The 20,906-nt window shown below is 47.4% G+C and overlaps 1 protein-coding gene across 1 annotated transcript; it reads left to right on the top strand.

The window, feature by feature from the left end:
• The first annotated feature begins 46 nt into the window (after nt 1–46).
• NDUFA8 (NADH:ubiquinone oxidoreductase subunit A8) lies at nt 47–5,001 on the top strand. The gene is made up of 4 exons (XM_075015341.1): nt 47–176; nt 1,465–1,628; nt 3,010–3,175; nt 4,757–5,001. Exons 1-4 carry the CDS (start codon nt 126–128, stop codon nt 4,892–4,894), a joined length of 519 nt encoding a protein of 172 aa, XP_074871442.1. The 5' UTR covers nt 47–125; the 3' UTR covers nt 4,895–5,001.
• Nucleotides 5,002–20,906: the final 15,905 nt, after the last annotated feature.

Here is a 20,906-nt window from a genome sequence, read left to right as displayed (position 1 = left end):
CGCCTGGCGGGCGCACGCGCATTCGTCCCGCCGTGATAACTGGCGCGTGCGCAGTGGCGCGTGGCCTGGCGTCCGGGGCGGGCGCCGAAGGGGAGCTCAAGGAGATCGGGGGCCGGGCTGGCGCTATGCCGAGTACGCTGGAGGTGCCCTCGCTGGAGGAGCTCGATGTGCAGGAGGTGCGAGCTGCCCCCCGCAGGCTGGTGGGGGCTCCGACCCTGGGCACTCCCCACAGGGCACATGCCCCCCAGACCCCCCCCCGGGGCAGGGCTCCCGCGCCTGCGCCTCCCCCCTTGGGACAGCCCCCCGCACCTGCTCCCCGGACCCCCCTCGGGGCAGGGCCCCCGCACCTGTTCCCCCGGTACTGCTCTGGGACGGGCCCCCCCCACATCTGCCCTCCCCCCCCGGGACTGGGTCCCCGCACCTGCCCCTCCCCCCCTTGGGACAGCCCCCCGCACCTGTTCCCCCGGTACTGCTCTGGGACGGGCCCCCCACATCTGCCCTCCCCCCCCGGGACTGGGTCCCCGCACCTGCTCCCCGGACCCCCCTCGGGGCAGGGCCCCCGCACCTGTTCCCCCGGTACTGCTCTGGGACGGGCCCCCCACATCTGCCCCCCCCCCGGGACTGGGTCCCCGCACCTGCCCCTCCCCCCCTTGGGACAGCCCCCCGCACCTGTTCCCCCGGTACTGCTCTGGGACGGGCCCCCCACATCTGCCCTCCCCCCCCGGGACTGGGTCCCCGCACCTGCTCCCCGGACCCCCCTCGGGGCAGGGACCCCGCACCTGTTCCCCCGGTACTGCTCTGGGACGGGCCCCCCACATCTGCCCCCCCCCGGGACTGGGTCCCCGCACCTGCCCCTCCCCCCCTTGGGACAGCCCCCCGCACCTGTTCCCCCGGTACTGCTCTGGGACGGGCCCCCCACATCTGCCCTCCCCCCCCCCGGGACTGGGTCCCCGCACCTGCCCCTCCCCCACTTGGGACAGCCCCCCGCACCTGTTCCCCCGGTACTGCTCTGGGACGGGCCCCCCACATCTGCCCTCCCCCCCGGGACTGGGATCCTGCACCTGCTCCCTGGTACCCCCCTTGGGGCAGTCCTCCGCACCTGCTCTCCTGGGACAAGCCCCCTGCATCTGCCCCCCACCCCCCCTGCTGGGCCCCCATTTGGGGCCCCTGCATCTGCCCGGGCCCCTGGACCCTTCTCCCTGGACAGGTCCCCTGTACCTTCCCCTCTGGACCCGGGACAGGCCCCCTGCCTCTGCCTCCCTCCATCTCAGCCTGTGTTTTTCCCCGGGCAGCGGTAGCTTGTCCTAGAGCATGGGAGCAGGGCACAATGGAGCAGATCACAACCTGTGAGGGTGCTAAAACTCCCTTTGCGGCAGGGTAGGGCTGTATCCCAGGCCCCACCTGTCAGATCCTTACTGGTGGGACCCCGGGGTTGTGCTGAGATTTCCTCCTTGGACTCTTCAGGTGAGGGTCAGCTCTGCTGTGCTGAAAGCTGCTGCCCACCACTACGGTTCGCAATGTGACAAGCCCAACAAGGAGTTCATGCTGTGCCGGTGGGAGGAGAAGGACCCCCGGAAATGTTTAAAAGAAGGGAAGGAAGTCAATAAATGTGCACTGGAGTTTTTCAGGTAGGAATTGCAGGTGGCTTTTCAAATCCACTTTTAGTGTCGCATTCTACAGAATGTATTTTGACAGCATTCACATTGAACTCAGAGAGGCTTTTACTCGGGTGTAGCATTGGGTTGTCACATTCCAATCAGACCCTGGACTAAAGTATTAAGATCGAATACATATTTCATACTTCAGCACTCTGACACAGGACACACATTTTGTTTTAAATTATTGCTTTGAAAGAGTGTGGTAATAGAGTGTGCTATATGTGGTTCTGTGACTGCTTAGGTATTTCAGGAGGAGGAGAGAATCTGTTCTGAAGCATCTGTTTATGTGTTGCCATTTATACAAGCATTACAATAGCAACTTTATTTAATTAGCTTTTTGTGGAGGTGCTGTTGCTGACATTGCCTAGATTTGAACTCCTGAGGCATTCTGTGCTTCCTGAGTGGAGAGTTAGAGGTGGAGACCACTTTCTCTGTTATGTATTTGCCTTGGGCTCAGCTACAAGGCAAATTGGCTTTGTTTGAAAATCTGATGGTGGTGATCAGGAGTCCCAAGGCTTCAGTAACTTGTGACTATACTTTAAAACTTCAGACTTGTTACGTGGGGAGCTTTTCCCCAACCTTTTTCATCTTGGGGCATGGTAATACAAACACTTTAAACAAGTACAAAAGTTTCCTTGCATGACTGAAATCATGTACATATGCCTATTTGGAAGATCATCTATGCAGAGCACCTCTGGGGGCCATTATACTATAAATATGAATACTATGCCTTTATAAGGATGTCTTATGTTTAAAAAAAAATCAAATTAAATTGGAAATGGCTGAGTATCATGAATAGTGTTCACCTACATTGTTAAAATAAACATGCACTAAGTGCAATGTAACAATAGAGTCTGAAAGCTGACTAAGTTTAACAAGTGTTTTAATTGTTGTTTAAAGGGTAGTACAGATTTTTCTGAGACTAGTGTGGAATTGTAAATTCATATGCTTCGACTGTAGCGCTTAGCCAGTAGTTGTCTTATTCTGTGATATACAATGTCTCATAATTATTTTTGTTCCTGACATTTATTTTCTTATTTCTTTAAAAGAGAGGTGGGATAGCTCAGAGGCTTGAACATAGGCCTACTAAACCTAGGGTTGTGAGTTCAATCCTTAACCACTGTCTCTTGAGATGAAAAGGGACCATAGACTTCTTTTGAAATTATTAGACTTTTAACAATTTGAATACCAACTGGAAAATAAGATTTGTAAATGAGTACTGAATGGCAGCCATTTGGAAATAAGTTATGTGTTTTGAGCTGGGGTGAATGGGCGAGTGCCAGCTTATAAGAATTAAACATGCAATCTTGTCTTTTTCAAAATAACACAGTTAGAATCCTTTGTTTTATAGAAAGATTAAGAAGCACTGTGCAGAACCTTTTACTGAATACTGGACTTGTCTTGACTATACTAACCTTCAAGAACTTCGTCGTTGCCGAAAACAGCAGCTGGCATTTGATAATTGTGTGCTGGAGAACTTGGGCTGGGTGAGACCTGATCTGGGACAGCTGTCTAAGGTAATTAGGAAATCCTGCCCCATGCATTCATCTCCTTTTTTCTGGTTATTTCAGCTCTTTTCTTTCTCACTGCTGTAAAGTCTCTGTTCTGCTGCTGTTGCTGGATGCCTGGTTCGCACAGAGAAACAGGTTCGTCACTTTATCCAGCCAGGTCTTGTATGGTCCCCTCTATTGTAGTGTTGAAGTGCATCTACTGCTTCTCATTTATCTGATACACTAGTTCACAATTATGCTCTTGGGTTTTGAAAACATTCTATGTTTTTGTTTGTTTACCTCATATCTTGTCACTCTTCATGCATAGTATCTTAAACTACTTTTAGTTGTTTTTAAACAGACCTGTTCTCATAGTGATAAGTGGTGTGTTAACAGTCTCAGCACTTTTGATGGAAGAACCTGTTCTGCAATTTTTGCCATCTGGAATAGCCAACCTGTATTTCTCCATCTCCTTTCAAATCTAGTTTGAAAAGCATCTGTCTGTTGCATATGTCTCATCTCGCTCTATCTGCTGTTTTTACTAACTATTATGTTTACTTCTGTAATACATTTAGGATGTGCTCTATGCAAAAATGGTGTTTCAATAAATATATGGTAAGAGGGTATGAACTCTGCACTGTTAAAGTGGTTTCTGGTTTGATAGGTGTAGCAGGAGACTGGAGTGGATGACCCAGAAAGTCAGTTTCAGTCCTAAGTAGCTATTTTATTGAATTCAGCTTTTCTGTCTCATGCCACTGTTTCATTTTTCAGTTCAGTCTAATGGAAAAATGTTCCAATGTACTGCTTGACACACTTCATTCTTCCTCAGCTGGAAGTCCAGACTCTTCAGTCTGTTTTATTAATGTCCCATAATATGCATGTTACAACCAGACTGTATCTCAAATTACTTCTTCTTCTAGTACAGTGGGAAGTAGCAAGTTATTGATGAACTCTCAATGTTCTATTGAAGTCTGTAGTGGGATTGTAGAGGTTCTTTTAGTACACACTGGGGTGGGAAATATTTTGTTATGAACGCTTCTTCCTACAGTGCATGCTCATTTCTGGAGAGGTTCTTTTCATAATTAGTTACTAATAATACTAGAGTGCTCAAAATTTTTAAAAATGAAAATGCTCACAGCAGAAATCAGTAAATTTTAAATTAATTAAATATTTAATGGCAAAATAAATTCCTGCTGTCATAGATGCTAACTGTGGGGGGGAAAAATGTCTGGCTGGTAATGGCACTCTGTATTCACATTTAATTGATTTGCTTATGCTGGAGCTCGGGGGGTGGGAGGGGTAGCTCAGCGATTTAGAGAACTGGTCTTGTAAATCCAGGGTTGTGACTTTGAATCCTGGAAGGGGCCTTTCACGGTTCTGGGGCAGGTTTGATTTAAATATATATAGTCGGGGATGGTGATAGGGGACTGGACTCAATGACCTCTCGAGGTCCCTTCCAGTTCTACGAGATGGGTATCTCCTGCAGCATAACTAAACTGCTTGTTTGTATAGCCACTTGTGCTGCTGCTCCTCCAAGCCATTTGCTTAATGTAGTTTTGTCTATTAAATACTATGAGAAAAATTTCAGTGTACTGCTTTTCTTTTCAGGTCACAAAAGTGCAGACAGATCGACCTATTCCTGAGAATGTCTTTCATTCCAGACCAAGACCAGAGCCAAATCCATCCCCTCAAGGAGATTTGAAGCCTGCTAAACATGGCAGCAGGCTTTTTTTCTGGAACTGGTAAAGTGGGACTGACAATTCTGTAATAAGTGCTGTCCTTTTGCGAATATAAATTATTTTGTCCAATGTGTATTGGGTGCAATCCTTAATGATTAAAAAAATATAACCACCTGTTGTAGTAGATCTTTCTATATCCATCACAGGCAGTCAAGGAAAGCATCCCTTGTACTGTTAAGTGGGGGGGGAGAACCTCATTAGAATCTTACGGCCTTACAAAATCATGTCCTTTTAGCCACTTAACACAGTTAGTTCTGCTCTAATGTCAGTTGTTGAGCAATGAGAATATACTGTTTATGCCAATAGTTGCTGAACAGGGCTAGTAAAGTCCAGTTCTTTTGAAACATTCTTCCTAACTATCCAAAAAAAGGGACAATGCAAAACGAATTCTCTGTTCAGATTTCCAGAATTTTCATTGGTGGCTTAGAGACTTGTTCTGCCAGATAGCCATCTTCTTTCCAATCCTTTCTCATGTGGTTCTAGTTCAAACAAGCCAGGTAGGAGTCGATCAGGTCACCATTTAAATTGTCAGGGCTACAAATGATCTCTGCATGTGTCTGTGGTAGTTCCAACAAGCCTCTTATGAAGATGACCAATCTGCCCTGGTTTAAAAACTGCGGATGGAAATTTACATTTGGGATTTGATGCATGACTCAACTTTAAAAAAAAAAAAAAAAATTTGCTGATTGCATATCAAAGGGCTTGTGTGGGTATTTAAATTCACAAGTTACTGGTGATGTCTCATGTATGTTGTTTTAGCTGCATCCATCCTTCATTGACTGTCTTACACTCTCTCAAATGAATTTGTTACATGAGAATTCTATGCTAAACAGCTGAACCCTTCAAAAATTATTTCCTCGTGTTCATTTTTTGTCCCTCAGGCTGCTCAGGTTAGATGTCCCAGTGTTAAACAACATAGCAAAACGTTCTTTTTATGTAGAGATCCTGACTTCAAAGATTCACCAATTACCTCATTACAACAGCACCAGAAGTTCTCTTTACTTCCTTTCACCAGCCAGCTTTTATAACAAAATCATTAATTGCTCCATCTTGTAGCATCCAAGGGTCAAAACACATGGTCGCTGGCAGCACAAGGGTCAGGAAAATCAAAGCAACTTGCTGTACGAAAGCCAGAGAACTATATACAATTCAGGTCATAGCATCTTGTATATTTAGTAACAGAGAGGTAGCCATGTTAGTCTGTACCCTAACAAAACAGAACAGCAGTCATGTAGCACTGTAAAGACTTCCAGACTCCTTCAGATCTGGAAATAATGCTGTACTAAGTGGGGTCTGCCCCACGAAAGCTCATCACCTAAAAAATTATTTTGTTAGTTCATGCTACATGATTGCTTTTTTTATTTTGTGTGTTTAGGGCTAGATGGTCATTTTGCGATATAGCCCAGAGAAGAAGCTGGCATAGTGGGGTTTTGGAGCAGCCTGGGAGAGAAATCTGGGGACTGTGAATTGACGCCCCAGTCTCCTGTGGGGTGGGATTAAGCTGCAGCGTGTTTGTATAGGTATGCACAAGATTCTTGCTGCTCTAATATGTTGGTGAGGTGAAATCAAGACCAGCCACTCCACCCTTTCTGCCCACCTGCATGTATTGCTTGCTTTCTGTGGCCCACGGGAAGTGCTGGTATAGAACTCCAGTGCAAGGAAGCAAGAGGTACCTTGCATCTCTTACTTTCTTGTGCAGAGTTGGCTATGATGTCGCCTTTATTTATTGAGAGTTGTGGTAAAGTGTGGATTTGTTCACTTACATAAGGATTCTTTCCAGGCTTCAGGATCTGCCGATGTTGATATCAATTTTGTATTGGAAAGTCAGACTGATTGTAGCTTTTACGAATTGGCTTCCTTTGTGCCTTCTTGATCTTCTCCTATTTTTATTGCTGCAAACAGCACACTCTCTACAGGTATGAAAAGATGCTGCTGCTGCTTTTGGGTATGTTTTTATAACTTAACTCTTGTATAATTGGATAAAGATTATTTTTTCAGTTTTTCATGAAAGTCTGGACTAATACTAGCATTCCTCTACTTAACAAAGACCTAGATTTCCTCTGTTTAATATACGTAATACCTCATCAAGGAGAATTAAGGAAGGTAGTCTGAGTGCATCCTTCGGGATGGATTTACTCCATATTTACAGAGATGTGCATAAGAACAGAATTTGGTCCTCTTCGCACAATGAGAGCATTTCGACTACTGTCTGAGGTATTCTGGATTACCCATGCAGAAGCCAGCTCAGGAGGACTCTGAGGCAGAGGACAGTTTCTGAGTGATCTGGCAGGCTGAAGTGCAAACAGAGGGCTAGAGCAAGCTAGCTGGTACGTGGGGGGGGCAGCAAATTTTAAAATAACTTTGTTCCAAAATCCTGTTAAAGGTTTATGTCCTCATCCAATACACGTGAGATGCCTAGGTGATTCAGATGGGGTTCTCAAACCAGGACAATCTGTGGAGCTAGAGCAGGGGTGGGCAAAATTATGCCCTGGGGCTGGATCCCACCCACCAAGCATTTCTCTCTGTCCCACTCAGCAGATTAGCAGAGTGTGCATTCTTACAGCCAGCAGCATGTTTTCAGCTGCCCCTCCTCTGACCTTGTTTCGTCTGCAAGCTGCTCCAGGAGTTTCCTGCTAGCTGTGCAGAAAGGGAAGCAGAGAGGGAAGAGGGTAGTGCTGAAGTCAGGGTGTTTCTCTGCCCCTGTATCCCATCTCTGCAGAGAAGGGATTGAAGCGAGGGAAACACACAGCAGAGCTGCTCTAGTCTGAAGAATGGATGGTAAGTGATTCACTCAGTAGTGAGGAGCAGAGGGGGAGGAAGACAACAGAACAGGACAGCGTGTGGCTCTCTCAGAAACTTACCCAGCAGCAGCCAGCGCACACACTCTGGGCCACTGTCACACACATTCTGTCTGGCGCCCCCCCCCCCCCCTCCTCCCACACACACAGAGTCATGGTCATGTACACTGCAGCTCATGCTAATCTGTCAGTCTTTCACATTCTGCAAAAATTATTGCCCACCCCTGAGCTAGAGGAACTTTTTATAGATCCTGGTCTGCAGATATCCTATGAGCTCTTTTTACTGTCTTCCTGGTAGGTTGACTGGTACCCAGGAGAAACATGCAATACATGGGTTCGCCCTATCACACACATCACCCTATTTTTGAAGCCTGGGGGATGCGTTACTGAGCTGTGGTGTATCTATAAGATCTGTGCTGTCTGCTTAGACCCTCCAAGCAGAGAACTGTTCAGAGCAGGAACTCTTACTGCTTGGAAAAGCTAACTTTACTTTCTGTCAAGATCTGAATCGGGGCATACCAGGTGCCAAGTTGTATTCAGCTGAATACGTGGAAATGGTATTTGGCAAAGTAGAACTTTACAACATTAAATAATACAGTATTTTAAGAGATTTTCTTGCAGAATGTTATTACTAACCAGCCCCAATAACTAATAAATCTCACAAGAACTGATTAAATATTACTTATTAGCTTGCTAATAATGTAACTGTAGTCAGCATACCACATGAAACATTGCATCACTGAAGGTGAGCTTTGGGATTAATTGATATGGACATCGTTAGTGATCTAATCATACTTAAAGGGTCTGTTCCCATCAAATCTTTTAGAAAAGGACTTTTTAAATATAACTGATGTTTGAGTGTCTAAGTAAAAACCTTCAGTGGAGTACTGTGCTAAGGAAAAGTTAAATGCCTTGCTCCTAGTGCTCCAGTTTATGCTTTTGGCTTGCCCTTGAGGTTTAAGATCACAAGTCTGCACTGTGGCATTCTGGTCAGCAAAGTTTGTTGATAGAAGCAGGTTTGAAAATAGAGGAGTGAAACTTTAAATAACTCCCTGTGGAGGTGAAAGTGAGTCTCTCTCTCTCTCTCTCTCACTGGCTGGTGAAGAAGAGAAATGAAGTGACTAAATCAACAGAAATTCATTTGAGCTTGCAGGGTCCATCACTTGACAAGGCCTGGAGGAGGAGGGCACAGGAGTGGCTGGGTCAGCCATGCTCTTTGTATGCATTGGGGTATGAGCTCCTTAACTAGCCTTCTCTGAAAGGGTGGGAGGACATATTAGGACAAAACTGAGCATCAGCTTTTGACCAACTATCTCATTGGTCAGTTTGGAGCAGAATTTCAACACCACCCTGTTTTAAAACTGCACTTAGCAAGTTTGAACAACTTCAGGTCCAGGGTTCATCTCTTAAATGAAAAGACTAAAACTTGTCCATCTCAGTTGTCCAGTTCTGATGGTATTCAGAAGCATTTGTGCAGGAATTGTTCAGGATAAAAATTGATGAGGTCAGATTGGGGTAGAGTCAAAGGAAACGTGTTCCTTTTTAATGTAATAGTTTAATGCAAATGATTCAGGCATGGCCTTTTTGTATGGCTTATTTAATGAATTCAGCTCTTTCACAGTGTAAAGGTTTTGAGCTGAAAGGACAAGTATAATAAATGGAAGCTGATTTGTATTATGAGCTAAAACTACAGTGTGACTTCTGCTATGTTTGAGCTGAATAATTTTTGAGACACTTTTTTTTGAATGTTAAGAATTTATTCAGATTCACTCAATTCTTAATTTATACAGCCTGTTGGGGTAGAAGAGTGACTTACTCCCGGTGGAAATGCTTCATTTCTTTTCTGTTCTATAAGGTATCTTTATAACTGAATGGGATGTTTTTGTTTTAGATTGTTTTGGTTGGCTATGTTAACAGCTTCATTTCTACCTTGAAAGGAAAGGCTCAACAAAAGAAATCACCTGTGTAGGGTGCAGTGTATGCTCCTATACCAAGCACTGCATGACCTCCCTTCACTACCAGTTTGCAGGCATCTGCAACATCTGATGGGGATTTTTAGTGAGGCAGTCTTTCCTAATAGAATTCCCTCCATCAAATGAGGAATTGCAGAGGAGCACCACTTGTGTTCCATAATTAGGACACTGGGACATTTGAAACTCCGCTTTTGTTCTCATTCTGTTTGGAATTAGCTGGGGCAGTTTTCCCTGACTCTGGGAGTTCCACTCTGGATATGGGGGAGTAGTTCAGTCTCAATGCCAGTTTAATTCTGTGCTTGCAGTTGTCTTGAACAAAGTGGAACATCAGTTGATGCAGCAATGTGGATTCCTTTGAAACAAGGAGCTGGCCTGAGGCAGTTAATTCATTTTAAATAGATGAATGGTTGCTAACTTTGGTCACTACATATGTGAGCTGGGTTTGCAGCAGGTGATAGAAATGGAAAGCTCTATCTTTTTCTCTGAATCACACCCTGTCCCACCCCACCTTACAGGAGTAATGTTCTGGTTGGAGCAGTATCTGGCCAATGATTCAACATTGTTAGTCAAACACCAGAGCCATTGAGTGGCTGTAATGTTTTCTTGGAAAATACAGAACAGGTGAATAACAGAATAGAGTCAAGACCATAAAACCATTCTCAAAGGCTGAATCCTGATGCTTCTTTGGCAGATAGACCTGTGCAGATTCAGCACAGAGTTCTGCTGCCAATGTAAAAAGCCTTGTTTGTATATAATGTGGGCTGCAAGTTTTGCCAGGGCGCTCAATTGCATGCATGAAATTAACAGTGTTGGAAAATTGCAAGCCAGGGCCAGGGTTGCTTGTAGTGTTGGATGCTGAGTTAAGAAGAAGCTGCTGCTCTTACAAACCTTGGCATGAGAGAAGTAAAATTGTAGGGCTGTTTCTAATCTTGGTAGGTCTAGGCGGAGAAATGAGCATGCACCATTGTGCACTAGTATAACAGTTGGAAATAGCATCCTCCTCAGGGCCTTGTGATTTTCCACCTTCAGAACATCTGCAACTTGACTTTCGTCAGTCTGAAGCAATACTGTTAATGCATCTCCTGAGACACTGGAAAAGGGGCTAGAAAGCATTTGGTCCAGACGGACCCAGAGGGAGAGCATCTGGATGTCATTCATTCTACTTACAGCACACTGTGTCTGTCTGAGCAAGTGCTGGGAATAGTGTCTCCCTTGGCTGTGTAGATGTCAGTCAGCTGAGGCAGGAATGATCTGGAGTGCGATGAAATTCTCCCTCATAAGTGAGAGAGGGGGGGGATCTGTGGGTCAAATGGAGCAAGTCTGTGAAACCTCAAATCATGACTTGCCAACGCCATCTCCTTTCAAACGTTTCCCTCTTCACTCAGCTGCAGAGTGGCTTGAGACAACCGCTGGCTGAGCGGCAGCTTTGCAGGGCTCAGGCACAAGAATAGCTCTGCCCTAACCTTTACGTATGTTAGTACTCCTGGGCCTGTCCCTAAGGGGGACTGCTGAGCAGTTATTGTGAGGTTCAATGTTACCACTTCCCGCCCCAGTGTAACATGTTCTGTAGGAACAGGCCCAAAAAGAGGAGGTGCATTTTTTATGAATCTACAGGTGAAAGACTCTGGCTCTGCATCTCTGTGTAAAGGATTGTTTAGTAATCATCAGCATTTGCAGAGCTTTTAACCTTCAGAGTGTTGTGCAATGTGAGCTACATCCTCACAGCACCTCTGGGAGGCAGGGGAAAGGAAGTAAAGCACAGGAGGTAACTGATTTGCACAAGGCCACAGAGAGAATTGGCAATCCAAAACAATTAGTGAATTAACTCTTTTTCGAAGCTCGCTGTAATGTGAGTGCCTGCAGTCTAGAAGCTGTTAAGGTGTTTGAAATCAGAATGCAGTAGCAGATGAAGACTCCCTCTTGTGGCTGCTTTACGCACAGCTGGGGATATCTGAGTGGTGATTTTCTAGAATGGCACTTCAAAGGCTAAATCTGTTACTGGTAGAGGGAAACCAGACTTGGCAATTACCTTCATGGCAAAGTTAATTTGAATTATAATTGAGGTGTTTGCTGCTACCTTGAATCCTGTCCTCACACGACAATCCTTTAGTCAAATGCAGAGGTACTTTATCTCAGATTGGTTGGCTTGTCCGGGGTGTAGGCTAAAGCTTGTGATCACAATCTGGGATCTGCAGACATGACCACTATGCAGGGTGGTGTCCCTGGGTACCTTTCCACAGTACCTATTTGCCCAGGAAGAACAGGCAAGTTCTTGAATTCCTTGGAAAAGAATTCCTAGACTGGCTCAGCTCAGGGCCGTGTAAAGAGTTACAGGCTGTTCCACGAGTGGATGTTTAGTAGTGGCTGCGCTCTCTCGAGGTGGGCTACCTGGAGCGTAGATAGCTCAGGTTAACTTGGCCGTGAGGATTCGGCCTGGGTGGGAGAATCTCCAGGGGCACAGAGCTGCAGCAGGGTTATGAAGGGAGTGCTGGTTTCAGTGCCCTCGGGCTCTTCTTACCTGGTTTATGGCTACTCTAGCCTGTATTACGGCAGAGAATCAGGGGGTTGGGACTAGCTGGCTCTGCTGGGCCCAGGGCAGAATCTGACATGAAGAGGAAACCAGAGTGCTTAATGGGGGTGTGGGGGAAAGGTAAGGGACTGAAAGCCTCCATCCCTTCTCCTTTTCCCTGCTCCCCTCTCCCAGGTGTTCCCCAAGGGTTGAAAGCGCCTGCCACATCACCTGCAGTCTACTGCAGAGCCCCAAACAAAGGGACTCTAAAGATGTGGTTGGCAAACTTAAATGGTTGAGGTTAACTTTTCTTTCATACTAGCCATAGCATTCTTCAGCTTCCTTTCACTGTTACATGGTTCAAGCTAATTCTTCCCACAGACACCTTGGTAGAGGCAAATCAGAAAAATGAGCAGAGGTCCATGCCTGGTTCTCGGCTAAGCCCAGCAGTAGCCGTTCCTGGTGCTGTGAGTGGCAGGCCAGTACAGGAGCTTTATAAAAGAGCTAACGTGCCAACTTTCTGTGTCTAAGGAGGGTTGAGTAGAGCCTGGCGTTATCAGTTCTAATCAGATGCACGCATGCCCCCAAACACGCTTCAGTCTCTTGAAGCGTGAGTGCTCCCTGGGGCCACAGCCAGGTGTGGCCGTCCTTGGCTTCTGTTTTCAGGAAGCTGCTGACAGGCAGGCCTGACCCTTGCAATGTGCACGCAGTGGGGGACGGGGTCTGCCCCAAGGTGCAGCCGCAGGGCTCGTGGCAAGCCTGCGCTCTGGCTAAACAGCGGAAGGCAAGGGTCAGCGGTGACAAGCTCTGCCCCAGTCGCAGGAAGCACGTTTTGGCGAAGGAAAGGAATACAATGCAGCAGGGTGGGAAGCTTCACTCTGATCCAGGTCCCTTCAAGTCATGCTCAGCTCCCAGCAGCCAAGGAGCCAACATGATCATTTTCTGAGTTTTGTGCTCTCAAGCATTTGCTTTCTGTCTTGCCCCCGGCAGGTTGTGGCACAGAGAAATGCAGGGGTAGCATAGCCTAGTGGGTAGAACTAGGAGACAAATTCTTTCCAGGCTCTGCCACAAGTGAGTCAGCGGCATTGGCTGAGTCATTCTCCTGTGCCTCAGTTTTCCCCTAGTTAAATTGGCAGTGTTACATATCTCCCCCTTCCCCATACAGCACTTTCAGAATCCCAGTAATGACAGTGGTGATACCTTTGTAATAGTTATTGGGTTTGATCTTAGCAACCGCACCTGGAGGGACAGCAGCCAGTGCTCTGTAAGCCCTGGCTATGCAAATGACCACAGTCTAGAACAGTTAAGGCCTAACCCATCCCAAGTGAAAGCACTTGGCAGTCCCCATGCCCCGCCACCCTGAATAGTAGCATCTGTTTCCTGTGCCTGCAGAAGTAGAGCAAGCTGATGAGAAATTACACCTGGTGATCTCCTCCATCTATGTCAGGCTCCCTCCAGCTCTGAGCGCTCCTGGAAAACTCTTCCAGCTGCTGCCTGCCTCCTCACATCTTGTCCACAAAGCTCCGGCGAATGAAAATACCTGTTGCCTACGCTCTGTTGAGCCCCAGGCAGACAAGCCACCTCAAGACCTTAATGGTTGAGGGAATGTACATGGGCAATAGAGGATAGTCCACTCTGTGGCCAGGCTGGGTTATGGTTTGGGGCTCCAGAGTGTGCTATGCTGCTACCATAAACCTAAAATCCCTGTTGGCTGGGCAGAGCCAGCAAGGATAAAACCCTGGGTTCTGAGCCACTGGTTCTTTCTCTGCTTGTACTGGGAGATGGGCAGCACCAAAGAGCTGTGGAGTCAAAGTCCCCCTAGGCCAGTGTACAAAGTGCTTGGCTTGCAGACTACCCCACTCTTCTATTATCACTTGGACGGAGTCTTTGGTGCTGCTAGGGATGAATGAAACCAGTTATGTGATTTTTTTTTTTTTTTTTTTTTTGATCCATCTCTGACACAATCCGAGTCTGGAACAAGAACAGCAGTGGCTTCTAAATTCCATCTGAGAAGTCTGGAATGATTTAATACTCCAGCTAATTAATCAAAATTAAAATTACAAGAAGATGATGCAGTCTATATGATTAAGAGTCATTATGTGGAGGGTCACTATTCCCGTGTACTTTCTGCTATAAAAGAAACCAGACCAATTCAAGCAGAGCCAGCAGATTTTTCATTTAGAAAGAGGGTTTGGTAAAAGGATACTGACAGGTTAAAGATAATATTTTTAACAAAGCAGTTATTCCTCCCTTTGCTGCTAATACATTATACCATTAAAATGACAGGATTTAAAAATATTTGCTTTTCATCTTTTTATGCTGCATGGTTACTTTTATGCACTTCAGAAAACTTTGGACAGTGAAAGCTGCCTGGACAATTTCACTTGTGTTTATAGTCAATTCCACTTACTGATTTGGGTGGTGTTAAGCACAGTGTTGTAATGTTTGGGTTGCATCCATTGTAGGAGGATGATTTAAGTATAAAAAAAATCATGACTGATTTTTCTGGATACTGTTTCACCAAATGATGCATTTGAGTCTAACCTTTTTTGTTGTTGTTGCTGTTGTTGTTGCCCCTTTACCTACGTACTTTATGGACCTGATCCTGTGCCCACTGGAGTCAGGGGGCGTTGGTTATGCCAGGGGGGCAATAATTTTCACAGGGAAGCCACTCCATGAATTTTGGGACTGGTCACAGGCTGGCTCTAGGTCCCCCAGAAGAGGCAGTGCTTTGGGCAGACATAGGGGAGCTGGGGGCAACAGAGAGAGACAGAGACTGAGTATGAAAGAGAAACACGTTGTGTGAGAGACTTTGTAACAGAGCTTGAGTGTGTGCTGTTGTGTATATGTGGCAGTGACTGTGGCGGGGGGGGCGGGGGGGCACAGGCTGGGTATGTGTGCTGGCTGCTGCTGGGTATGTTTCTGAGAGAAGCCACCCTCTGCCTCTTTAAGGGAAATCTGTCCTGCCTTGTTCTCTCTCCCCTCCCTGGCTCTGTACCCCAAGTGAGTCACTTACCATCCATGCTTCAGACTGGAGCAGCTCCACTGTCTCCCCCTCACCCCATTCCCTGCTCTTCAGAGATGGGGTACAGGGGCAGGGGAAGACTCTGACTGCAACACTATTCTCTCCTGTTGACCCCCGCCCCCCGCTGCAGACGGAACAAAGTGGGAGGGGGCAACTGAGCACAGGCTGCTGGCTGTCGGTATGCACACTGCTAATCAGCTGGGTGGGCTGGATCTGGCCCCCAGGTGTGATGTTGGACACGAGGAAGAATATACATCTCTGTCATGCAAGCTAATTGCAAATGCCTCACTGAACTGATACTGTAATTTCAAGACTGGAAAGGTGGCTGTGAGATTGAGACCTGAGTGGGAGCTAGGAGTCCTGGAGCTATTTTCAGTCATTGCCTAGCCCTAACTGGGTCACTTTGGACGTTCATTGCTTTTAAAAAGGCTTCTTCAATCGCTCTCCATTTTTGATGGTGCAATTTTGTATCTACAGTAAAATGAGATGCCTTTGGGTTGGTGCAGTCAGGAAATTTGAATCCACAATTTGTAGGTTCAAAATTGTACCACACAAATGGAGACTGTTTTTCAAAATAAATTTTAAGGCTTAATCTCTCCTGGCTGCAACTTCTTAATCGGTAAAATGGGTGTAATGATGACACAGGTTGTGATGAAGCTAAATTTTTTCCAACACCCATTGGTTTTCTTTGAGTAGGAGGTTTTGTGGACCTGACTCACTGCCCACGGGAGTCAATGGGCATTGGGCTGCGTACTGTAAAATTGCCAAGGGTGGTTATTGTGGAAGTATAGATACAGCCAGTTATTTGTGATATGAGAGACTCTAACAGGTTATCATGGAGTGTGGGGGTCACCAGGCCCTGCCCCCCCTCTGCAGTCAGATGCGACTTTCATTCAGCATGTAGAACTCAAGGTTTAGTAGGTTACAGGGACACAGATTAGGACAGGTTTGTCAGCACAGAAAACAGGAACCCAAGTACAATCCGTCCTGGGGAGAGGGGCCCAGAGGAGGTCTCTGAGCCAAGGACCTGGCCTCTTTCCTCCCTCTCCAGCCAACTGAGACTGCTCCACTTCCCAAGTGCCCAGTTCAAATTCAAGCCAGTCAGACCCCTCCTCCTGTCTATGTCCTCTTTCCTGGTGGATGTGTGGTGAGGGGGAAGGTGTCAGCTGGTTGCCTAGGTTACAAAGGCCATGGAGACCCATTGCTGACATGGGAGTTTTGGTGTGATGACTTCTCACATCTCCAACTATGCATTGATGTGGTGCCTGGGGAAACTGAGGCACACACCTGGTGTTACTACAGGACTGTAGGAAACACATGCAACCTAACTAGGGGAATAAAATCCCTGCAATCCCCACTTTGTCACACAGGTGGAGAGGGAAAGGAATAGGCCTCGAAACAGGAGCAAAGAGCAGGTTTGGAGCCCTTTCCAAACGAGCTGGCAGGCTGCTGGAGGTCCAGCTTGCTCATGCCAGTCAGAAGCAGCCGCGTGCTTTGCTGTCTGCTCCAGAGCCAAGCCATGAGGCTTCACTCAGCTGTTGCAGGGTAACTTCCCCCAGTTTACATGGAGAGGAAATGCTGAGACCCCATGTGTGCTGGAGAAGCCCTGTTTCCACCTGTCTTAAACATTTGTAAGTAGTAGTACCCAGGAAATCTCTAAATAACAACTGGAACGAATGGCTAATGGGCCTTTGGGGCCCACCCCACTTGCAAGCAGACTTTGATGGTGGGAGATGTGGGTGGCTGGGTCATTATATAGTAGGCAAACACTTCTAGGACCAGAAATGAATCAAAGAGATTCCTGTCCCCTCCCCCGCCCTTGCCTGCAAGGAAACCTTTTCCCACTGACAATAAAACATGCTCCTTAATACTGCTGAAGTGGTCTATGTATTTCAAATAAACAAGGGCGGATTTGAGTCCAGGAGGACATGAAAGAATGCAGCGTTTGCCGGGGTACTGGCGCAGCACATATGTCAGCAATTTGGCTGCCTTGTATATTTTGGCTTTTAAAAAAGCATTTAAAAGTAAACAAATGAAGGCAAATCTGGCAGCTGGATTTCCAAGTAAATTGCTTTCAGCTGATAGACCCCATTTTCAGCCTGCTTGGGTAATATCAAGCTGTATGCATCCAAGAAAGAGGGCTAACAACTGCAGACCAGAGCAGGGTCAGCAGGGGGTATGAAGACTGGGAAGTTCTATGCATGTAATTCTTCTACTTCCTTCCTTTGCACCAAACACTCCCTGCCTGCTACAGAGCTGCCTGTGCTCAGTGGGGTGAGTTGTTGATTTTTGCAATATAAACTTGGGCTCTGCTTTTTTTGAGCCTCTGGTGTATAAGATGCTCTCTGCCTCCTCTGCTATCTGCTCCTTTGTGCTAGGGGAGGACCTCTGGGTAATGGAGGCTCTGCACCCCATGGCATCAAACTCCAGGCAATCCGCTGATTACAGGAGCGTGTGTCCCTACAAATTCTTCCCCACTCCCTGCCCCTTGAGGTACCACTCTGGCAATAGTCACCACAGTTTTGTTCCTGCTCTTTCCCAGGCCAGGAGAAAGACTGGCTTTTTGTCCCTGGACCTGAAAGCTGCAGAGGGGGCTTGACACAGGATGCTGGATAAGGACATTGGTGTAGGCCAGGAGAGAGCAAAGTTTTTACGCCAGGCCCCACTTTTCATCCTTGCAATTAGCAGCAGCCGTCCACCTGTCTACTGTCATCCAAAGCAACAAATTCCAGCCATGCTCAGATGATAGCTTCCTCTGATAGGATAATGAGCCTTGTGGATAGGGGAGAAGCAGGAGATGTGGTATACCTAGACTTTAGTAAGGCATTTGATATGGCCCTGCATGATATTCTTGTCAACGAACTAGGCAAATACAACTTAGATAAGGTGGGTGCAAAACTGTCTGGGTAACTGTACTCAGAGAGTAGTTCTTAATGGTTCTCAATCCTGCTGGAAAGGTATAACAAGTGGGGTTCTGCAGGGGTCTGTATTGGGACTGGTTCTGTTCAATATCTTCATCAACGATTTAGATATTGGCATAGAAAGTATGCTTATTAAGTTTGCAGATGATACCAACCTAAGAGGGGTTGCAACTACTTTGGAGGATAGGGTCAAAATTCAAAATGATTTGGACAAAGTGGAGAAATGGTCTGAGGTAAACAGGATGAAGTTTAATAAAGATAAATGCAAAGTGCTCCACTTAGGAAGGAACAATCAGTTTCACACACACAGAATGGGAAGCGACTGTTTAGGAAGGAGTATGGCAGAAAGGGATCTAGGGGTTGTTGTGGACCACAAGTTAAATATGGGGCAACAGTGTGATGCTGTTGCAAAAAAAGCAAACATGATTCTGGGATGCATTAACAGGTGTGTTGTGAACAAGACACAAGAAGTCATTCTTCTGTTCTACTCTGCGCTGGTTAGGCCTCAGCTGGAGTATTGTGTCCAGTTCTGGGCACCGCATTTCAAGAAAGATGTGGAGAAATTGAGAAGGGTCCAGAAAAGAGCAATGAGAATAATCAAAGGTTTAGAGAACATGAGCTATGAAGAAAGGCTGAAAGAACTGGGGTTGTTTAGTTTGCAAAAGAGAAGATTGGTGGGTGACATGATAGTGGTTGTCAGGTATCTAAAAGGGTGTTGTAAGGAGGAGGGACAAAACTTGTTCTTCTTGATCTCTAAGGATAGAACAAGAAGCAATGGGCTTAAACTGCAGCAAGGGAGGTTTAGGTTGGACCTTAGGAAAAAGTTTCTAACTCTCAGGGTGGTCAAACAGTGGAAAAAATTGCATAGGGAGGTTGTGGAATCTCCATCTCTGGAGATATTTAAGAACAGATAAATGTCGGTGAGGGATAGTCTAGACAGTACTTCGTCCTGCCATGAGGGCAGGGGGCTGGACTCGATGACCTTTCAAAGTCCCTTCCAGTTCTAGTATTCTATGAATCTATGAAAAAAACAAAGCAAAAAACCACCTTTCGGCATGCATAAGACAATAAGTCTGTAGCATGGAAAACATTCATTCATCGGTATAGAAATGTGAACACACAGCCATAAAAAGTCACCCATTGCAACATTTTAATGAGCTGAATGAGCCTGAGACCCAGCAGCCGATTGTGCTGTTTCCCTTCAGGAAGTGCCATGCCCAGCCCCTGGCGTAGACTATTACCTAAACTGCCCTTGCGGCTGCTCTGGTTGCCTGTGATGGGCCTGACCCTGGGTTTGCAGTCAGTGGCAGTGTTGCCTGCGTGAGAACCGCAGGAATTGTCCCCCAGAGAAAGTCTCTGGGCGTTTAGTTACTGGGCAGTTCAGTGCACGCTCACGTGGCTGGGTTTGCTTGACCCACTTTCTCTCAGGGAGTGGGCTGGCCGCAGAGCTGCCAAAAATCAGTTAAAACTAAAAATTAGCTGAGCGCACACACCCTGTGCTCCTTTGCCCATCCCAGGGCTCGTTTGCTCCAAACTGGGCCATCAGCAGGTGTGTGATGGGACAGGGGCAGCAGCTCCCTCTCTGTGATGTCCTTGGGGTGGCCCTCGTGTGTGGGTGGGGCTGAGCCACCTGTTAGAGCCCTGGCGAGAGAGCAGTGCCGGGGGAGGGACTAGCTGTTCCTTCAGCTGCTCAGGAAAGGGAGCAGAGGCAGGGAGGAGGCTGGGGAAGGGGTAACAGAAGATGGCCTTGCGCTCACACTGTCACCCAGGCACAGCGCCAAGGGCGTTAACCCAGGCAGGATTGGGCCCTCGCTACCCATGCATAGGGGCTTCCACCCAGAATCAGCCCATGTACTTGGCCAGTGGCAGGGTGTGGGGTGAGCCCCAGAAGCCTCCCATGAGGCCCAGGGTGCTCTTTTCCTACCAAGGCTGTTGCGAGGACATGCTCCCCATGAGCCTTGGGAAAGCGCCGTCTGCAGATCCCATCCCACCCCCTCCTCTGCCAAGAGGCCAACAACGAGCCTAGCAGTGTTTGACAGCAGGCACCCCGTGAGCTCAGTCGGGGGTATCCGTCAGCACCGGCTCACTCTTTCCTTATAGTTCCCTGCACAGCTGCTCCCAACTGATGTCCCTGCCGCAGGCTTTGCTTGGACCTTTGGGGTAACTGTGGGGCTGCTGAAAACCCCACTCCCTCCTCTTTGTACCACTCCATGCTGTGAGAGCCTCGTGGTGTGCACCCGCCCAGCAGGCAGGGCCGCAGCCAAAGGCCATGAGGTTGCCGGTCACTCAATTCTGTGAGGCGGGTGCGACGGTAAGAGTGGGCTGGTCCCCTGGCGATGGCAGGGTACACTAGGGCATCACCCTGCAGGCTGAAGGGAAGCGGGGATGGAAAGGACAGAGATAATGGATTCATTCACTCAGCTGCAGCAAGGCCCTACTCCCCAGGAAGGGCTGGGCCGGCTCTGCCGAAGGAGGAGACTCAGCAGAGGATGACAGATAATAATGAGATCCCGTCCCAGACAAAGGGAAGAGATTGCTGAGGTCACCCTTTGGCTCAGCTTTGGGCTCCTTTAGCTTTGACTCCCATTTCCTTGAGTTTATAGAACTTTTTGCAGCTTGGCTCAGGGGCGAGGGCAGAGGAAGCTGGTGGGTCTCCAGTCTTTAGGGACAGGGGGGAAGCTGCAGGGATCAGGTGACGGCTGAGAGCCTGTTTGCAAATACTGTGCAGAAGGTCCTCAGAGGAGCCTCATGCTCACCCCCCTGCTGTGCCCTGGAAACCACCCCAGACCTGCT

The sequence above is a fragment of the Carettochelys insculpta genome, chromosome 21 (assembly GCF_033958435.1).
Source record: "Carettochelys insculpta isolate YL-2023 chromosome 21, ASM3395843v1, whole genome shotgun sequence".
Lineage (NCBI taxonomy): Eukaryota > Metazoa > Chordata > Testudines > Carettochelyidae > Carettochelys > Carettochelys insculpta.
Note: the sequence above shows the minus strand (reverse complement) of the source record. Positions and strands in the feature narration are given on the sequence as shown.